At 34.9% G+C, this 7,806-nt stretch overlaps 1 protein-coding gene across 1 annotated transcript; it reads right to left on the bottom strand.

Moving 5' to 3' along the window:
• Positions 1–1,172: 1,172 nt before the first annotated feature.
• Positions 1,173–3,483, bottom strand: LOC108971692 (BUD13 homolog). Its single transcript, XM_018937938.1, has 2 exons — positions 1,369–3,483; positions 1,173–1,304 (listed from the first exon to the last, which is right to left on the bottom strand). Exon 1 carries the CDS (start codon positions 3,402–3,404, stop codon positions 1,371–1,373), a length of 2,034 nt encoding a protein of 677 aa, XP_018793483.1. The 5' UTR covers positions 3,405–3,483; the 3' UTR covers positions 1,173–1,304; positions 1,369–1,370.
• Between the last annotated feature and the right edge of the window lie 4,323 nt (positions 3,484–7,806).

Here is a 7,806-nt window from a genome sequence, read left to right as displayed (position 1 = left end):
ATATTTCACAGAAAGTGCGCTAAATCTCTGCCCATAGCTGTATGTATAAGTAACATATAAAACATTTAGCAAGTCAGCAGTTGCTAACGAATATAAAATTGAATTAAGTGAGATACATAGACGCGCACATCAACGAACTTTAACAACAAAGTTAAGTTGAAGTCAAGTTCATGGCAAACAGAGACATTTAAAGTCACAAAATCTTCACATGCGCATATAATACTAAAAGGCAATTATCTCAAACATTATAAACACTTAGAAGATTAAGGCACGGATGGTTAAATAAATAGCTACAAACAATAAAAAATTTATCAAAATTTAGAATTTGTTTAAGATGTGAAGCCATTATTGGCATAACAGAAATCTTCTTACAAAAATGTTATAAAATGACTCAAATAATACCTATTATCACCATTAGAGGCGTACCAAATATAAGCTTATTTCAAAATAAAATTTAATAAATAAAAAAAAAGGATTTTGGTTGCATTCTGAAATTTGTGTTAAGTTAGTTGGCCATGCTCTAATAAAAAGTTTCTGTTTTTTGTATCTATGTACCTAAATATGTACATATATACTTTCCAACACACTATAATAATCAAGTGGAAATATATATATTGAGCTACCTGGAGCAAACAACCACCTTCATCAAGTCCCTTAAATTGTCAACAAACATACCATCACTTCCAGAATTGTTCAAAACAAAGCGTGTAAATGTGTATAAATTTCCTTGCTGCCATATTCTACTTACCAATTGCACAAAGTATTGCATTTAATGAAATGTTTTAAACGATTTCAATATTTCAAGCACAAATGTTTATAGAATTTAAAGCACTATATTTGACGACGATATTTGCAGATAGAAAACAAATGGCACGAAATCACAATAAGAACCAACTGTTGTTGTTTTACTGTTTAGCACGTCCATTTTGAACGCTGCTTTATCTCGCTGTTTATTTTGGTTCTTCGGCTTTCAGCGCCAATTTGGCGTTATCGATAACAACTACTATCGACCAATGCAGCTGGCAGAGTTGCATGCAATTGTTTAACAAAATGAAAAATCAAAAAAAAAAAAAATAATAACAATGAGAAAATATGCCAAAACAAACATTTCTCGAAGAAAATTGAGGATATAACGGCAGTGGATGCATTTGCGCAATAAAATCCTTCAAAAATTTAATTTTCAAATATGTTATTTTTATTTGTTTGCACTTAAGATATATAACTTCAAAACAGCAATATGGAATGTCCATTTTACTGAATCTGGGAACTTGATTCCATAATTATATTGCCTCGCAAACGTCACACTAAAATTGAAGAAACATTAGTGTTTGTAAAACAATCAAATTTCACGATTTATGTTATGCTCACCTTCACATATCCTCCACACTATACAGATATGCTTCTACTTGGAGCGCACGTTTCTCATTTTGGACATCAAACCATTTCTTTTCAAAACCATTCGACCTGTCAACGCCATCCCATCTATAACCGGGACGTATACCGAACCGGTTTTCTGGATAGGAGCCTTCGTATTTGGGTATTTCGGCCAAAGATCCCTCCTCCTTTTGACGCTCCTTTTTCTTCTTTCGCATATACTCTAACATTGGATCTTCAGCGCGCTCTTGGTCTCGTAGAAAATTATCCAAATCGTTGTCGTTCTCATAGCGCGCCAAGGGTTTACTGCATTCGTAGCTTTCAGCTTCAGTCCGTTGTCGATACTCTTCAACTTGCTTCAAACCTTTGCCCCAACGATCATATTTCTCCTTTTTCTTGCGCTCATGTTCTTCTTTTCGTCTCCGCACCTCAGGGTCTTCTGCTTCAGCGTCACGTGCACGTTGTCCCTTTCGTCCTGTGCTACGTACCCGCACCTCAGCATCCCGTCCAGATACTTCTTTAGACATGTCATTATACATGCCTTCCTCTCTGCGGCGACGTTCTTCCGTTTCATGTGTTAGTGCTTTTGCATCTTGCAGACCAGCCTTCTTACCATCAAGTGTTTTAGTTGCTTTTGGCTTATGTGTAGGTGGTGGTGATTCGCTATTTCTTTGTTCTATCTTAGACCACCGACTATGTTTTTGTGGCGGCGAAGATGAGCGCTGTTTTTCCACAGCAACTTGACGTACTCTTGATGGTGATTGTCTTGGCGAAACTTTCTCACGTTTTATGCGAACTGGTGAAAAGCTTTTTTTGCGCTTATCATCGTAACGTCTTGGAGGCGATTGATCATTTGAATTTCTTCCATTTCTCCTAGTTGGTGAAATACTTCGCTTTCTACTTTTTCGTAAATCCTTTCGCCTTGGTGGGGACTGATCAGACGATGAATTCCGTTTATTAGGACGTTGTGGGCTCAGATCAACGCTTTCACTTCTACTTCTTCGACTTTTTGTGAGCTTTTGGGTTGCTTTTCTAGGCGGGCTTTGGTCAGAACTAGAAGATCTACCTGCATGCTTTCGACTGGGTCGATTTATTTCTCTGCAAGGTGAACCATACTTTCCTCTGGACGGGACCTTTTGTGGTGATCGACTTCTTATCGAATTCGAGCGATATCCAACTAAGGAATTGTTTCTCTTGTGGCTTTGGGCTGAATGTTGACGTGCATTATATGCTTCTTTAATTCGATTATCTTTTCTCGCCGGACTTTTATCAGGAGTACCTTTATGTCTTCTCTGAGGGCTACTGTCAGGAGTGTACTTACGTCTTCTGGGAGGGCTCTTATCAGGAGTTTCTTTACGTCGTCGTTGCGGACTTTGACCATCATTTCTATTACTTCTTCTAGTTGGACTATTGTCGGGTGTGCGTTGATTTCTATTTCTGTGCGTTCTGTGCGATATGTTTTCAGTTTTTCTTGGTGGGCTTTGATCTGATGAATATGTTCCGTCTTTATTCCGTCTAGTTTCATCCGGCGATGTATTATTTCTTCTATGCTTACGCCACGCTTTACCACTATCTTTCCGCCTTTGAGGTGAATTGTCCGGTGTACTTTGATGCAAGTCTATGTTTTTATCACGACGTGGTGGTGAAAATTCGTCCTTTATTTTATGTTTTATTTGTTTGGGACCCCACAAATCTTCTTGTGGCTTACTATTAGCATTGCGTATATTTTCTTCAACAGGTTCATCCTTCACAACAATGCTGCGCCATTTGGGTGCATTTGCAGCACTGCTAACTTCTTCTATATATTCACCAACAATTTGTGGCGCATCTTCACCGCCTAAAATAAGTTCTTCATCGAACTCCTCCTGCGTTTGATCATGAGCGACATCGTCGTCAATGATTTTCACTTTAGCGGCGCCAAAATCTTTCTTATGCTTCTTGTCCTTCTTTTTCTTCTTCACTTTATCGCCGGATAAGTATTTCTTTAAATATTCTTTTTGATCAATTTTCGTGGCCGCATGAGAGGACATATTTTGTTGTATAAAAGAATAATAATTATTTTAGTAATAAATAAAACGTTTTGAAGCAACAAACAAACAGCTGCTTGGCTGATTTTTATCCGCTTGAAAGCTATTCACAATAGACGCGCACATAGGAATGCTTTTCTCTGCGAGCGGCCTCTGCTGTTAATTTAAGCGTATTATGGTTTGAAACTTTGATAATTTATTTGGCAATCGATTTTTAAAAATCCGAATTTTACGTTCATTTAAGTTTGATTTGTTGAGAAAACCATTTCTGCTCGTTTTTGCACACGAATTTTATGTATGCTGTGCTTTTGGTTATATTATAAACATTTTTTCTTAACTAATATAACTAACACAGAATAACTGGATAGCACTGTTCGATTATCGGTTTTCAGCACATCAGCCGGGACTTAAACGTCAAAGCGAAAATATTAAAAAAAAAAAAATTGCTGCAAGGAAATTGTCTAATTTGAATGATTTGAATTATGTGCAAATTTTTATTTAAAGAATTATATAGTTTGAAATTAATTAAGTCTGTTTCAAAGAGGTATGTGTTCGTTTTAAGTGAAATGGAGTAATTTCATTTTGGTTAACGAATATGGATGTTAATTTCAAAACAATTAATGCCTACAGATATTGGTACGTACATTTGATTTTAACTAACCTCAAAATTATATTAGTAAAGTATTTAATATTTTTAAATGATTGGCGGTTATGGATTTGTAGGTTATGATATTAAATTACCTATTGCTAATTCTACCTTCAGCGCCAAGAACCTGCAAAATTGTTGCGCTTATTAGTCTACTTATATTCCGCGTCCGGCGCTCATAAAGTGAATCGCTCATTAGAAACTATTGCATCAATTAGCGACAAATCAATTTATGTAAATTTAAATTGTCTATTTGTTGTTTGTTGTAATTCACAATGTTCTATTAGTAATATTGTTCTTATATTTGCTTTTGCTGTAATTTATCTGTTATGGAAAAATATACATACATTTTGTACTTAAGTAGGTGCATATGCATATGCATACAAATGTAGATATGTATGTCTATTTATCTAGTTTGGAATGTGAGCGCGCATTCATTTACATAATATAGAAACTAGCTGTCCATGCAAATTAGAAAATTGTATATGAAAGTAATTTAAAAGGAAGGCCGCATAACAATAGGTGAATGCATTGCTCCTATTCTGTTAAGAATTGTTATATAATTTTAAAAGAATTTGCATATGTATGCACAAACTTCCGATAAATTGTATTGTTGTTTTTTTAATATTTGAAAATATAAAAAAGCGTTAACTTCGGGTAAACCGAAGCTATAATACTTCCCCTAAATACAAAACAAAAAAGTTTTTAGTTTCATATCTCAAAAACTAAGGGTCTAGTTCGCTTTCATCCGATTCATTAACACTACTGTCGCCGTTTTAGTTTTTTTGGTCATCATAAACTAATGTGTTTTGTACAACCTTTACAAAAACATATTCGTATCTGTGCACATATGCGTTATGTCTTAAGCATATTGTATTTCATTTGGAATTGTTCGAAATTGGGCTGAAATGCCAAACACGTGGCCCACTAAAAAATAATTTCATCATGCTTACATACATACATACATACACACTTATGTACAAACATAGTGTATCCAATTGCTTCGAAATATTTGAGAGGCGCCAACATTTTGGTTTTTGTTGTAAAACCAATTGAGAGAAAGGCGATAAAAATTTGAAAACAATCAGCATCCTAAAGTAAAGTAAAATATATGTATATAATATGTATTTACATGTATGTGGTTATTTATGTGCGTAAATAGACGCTATATTTAAACAGCAAGTGTTTGGTCTCGGTACTTATTTGTTTTCATATCTGCGCTTTTATAGCCCACAGCAGCAGTTTCGCCAGCGTTATTGTGTACATAAAAGTGTCCAAAAATAAATGTTTGACGAAATGTGCAAAGGATTATACCAAAATGCTTTGACAAGTGTAGCTACATATTTGAGTATGCGCCAGCCAATATCTTTGTTGAATTATTTAAACCACTCAAGTGACCACATTAAATGTCTTTCGATTATCTTCTATCTTTACAGGCGACAATTCGACCTAACCGATACATTTCATATGGAATGTAAATTAATATATAAATATTTACTGAACTGCAGTTGTGGGGAAAGTAAAAGTAGAGTAGCGCGACATTTCCTATATTATAAGTATAAAAAGCTTTAGAAGGAAGAAGAAGAATTTTATTTTGTAAAAAGTAAGTTATGTGTGTAGTTAAACGGAAGATTTAGAAAATATTGCTCTCTAGCGAAAGAAAATGAAGCTCGAACAACTCTTTTTAAAATTTTTGAAAAAAAGTTAGGTTATGTTAGTTTTTTTTAATATTGTCGCTACTGTTGCAAAATAAAGTTCATACAAAATAAAATAAAATAATAATAAAGTTCAAAATAATTTTGAAAATTTATAGAAATTTGTAATAATTGTAATTTTATTATAAAATGTTTCAGAAAATGCCACACTGCATGTACATATGTATGTACATACTATATGTATGTGAATTAAATATTCATTAAAGAGTGAGGTTAATGCAATTAGGGCTGTTATGATATAAAATGAAACAAGAATCAACATGCCAAGAATTTTGAAAAAATTTAGAAATTTTCATTTACCATAAAAGGGGATTCAGGCAATGCCGCATGTGTGTTAGTGTTAAATAAATATTCGATAAAAAGTTAGGTTATGTTAGGTTAAAGGGTTAGGGAAATGCCACATGTGTGTGAGTGTAAAATAAATATTCGACTAAAAGTTACGTTACAAAATAAAGCTCGAATCGACATGTCAGGAATTTTGAAAAATTTTCGATATAGTTATTTTTAAAAAAATATAATGAAGTTTGTCTTTTTTTCACACAGCACTGTACTCAAGTACTTGTATGGCAACACTTTCGTTTTTATTTTTATTGTCCGGCAAAGCTGTATTTTGACCGCAGATGTGCATAAACCGTTGGTAGCGTAAGTAAAAGTGACAATACCGAAAAATTATAGGAATTTGGCAAAGAGAGGGTTGAACTTTAGCTTTGATATATGCACATTAATATATCCGTAGACGTGTATCTATTAAATAAATGCCATTACAACTACCCGTCTGTCACACTCCTCCAAAACTGCGAATGCTATGCAACCCCATTGTGTCCCACACAATACTTCCTCATGATAATCAGCTGCACAAAAGGACTAAATTGTTTAAGGAACTTTTGTTTTGCCTTCACTTGATTTTGTCATCGATAAGAACCGTAGTGTCAAACACACACATACATATATGCATATGGCGGACCATGTCTGGTGTAACGCAGCATCGCATCCGACACGTTCATTACTTCATTACTGTTCGCGTTATTATCGCTGCTAAATTACATATAGAGCTATAGTAAAGCATAAAAGTGTACGTACTCTTATTTTTTGAGATTGAAATTAACTTGAGATTAACTTTTAACCGATTTTTTCAAAAAGTGCGCTATGCCACTAACTCGGCATTTCAAGTCTTCCTAACCTTAAATTTGACTGTGTCCAATTTCTCTTTATTTTCCTTTTACCTTAGGCTTTCCTCGGTTGGCAGTTAAATCCGTAATACCTATTTAGTAATCAAGTAAGTTCTCGCGATTCGTAAAAGGATTGCCTTCAAAAAATCGAACATAAATCTCTTGACTTTCTAATAGTCGAGAATGAACTTTAGTCGAGAATAAAAAAGCTGTATGCGGACGCTCGCTGTGTTCAGTTTTGTTTCCAAGGTAACGCTTGTCATTCAGTTGTTGTTGTTGTTGTTGGTCTAGTGGCAAATTCTGCCGTGTTAACAGTCCTTGGACTGATAAAAATCCGGTTCAGTTCCGGTTATGTAAACCCGACTGTCGTTGGAACGGTAATCTAGTATTCCGTACACACACTTACCGTTCCAAATGGAATTAGATCGCCGAAATAACAGCCCTTGATCGGATGAATTCCGAGTCTTTTCAGGAGGAAACCAGGGAATCAGTGCATTTTTCACGAAAATCGGGTAATAAGTGCCGAAGGTCAAAATCAGGAAATGCCTTGACGAATCAGGGAATATGGTAACCCTATCCAATCGTATTATTTAATACTGCTGACCTACTTTTTGGTTGGTCGTTCACACGACAGTCGGGTCTACGGAACCGGAGCGAACGAACCCAGATTTTTTAACCGGTCAAGGACGGTCAACTGAGCACAATGCTGCCGTTACAACCACAGCAACTTTTTGAAGGGATTATGTAAAGTCGCTTGTCTGGGCATCCCTTTATCTTTTTATACCGTTAAAAAATGCACCTGGGTATTCTACCTTCGATGCAGGCAAAGTTAACGTTTTTGTTTTTAACTTTTTTCCTTTTCTTAATTTTTTTTA

The sequence above is a fragment of the Bactrocera latifrons genome, unplaced genomic scaffold (genome assembly GCF_001853355.1).
Source record: "Bactrocera latifrons isolate USDA-ARS-PBARC rearing strain unplaced genomic scaffold, ASM185335v1 scaffold_351, whole genome shotgun sequence".
NCBI classification, from domain to species: Eukaryota; Metazoa; Arthropoda; class Insecta; order Diptera; family Tephritidae; genus Bactrocera; species Bactrocera latifrons.
The sequence above is the reverse complement of the archived record's forward strand: the minus strand, read 5'-3'. Positions and strand labels throughout refer to the sequence as shown.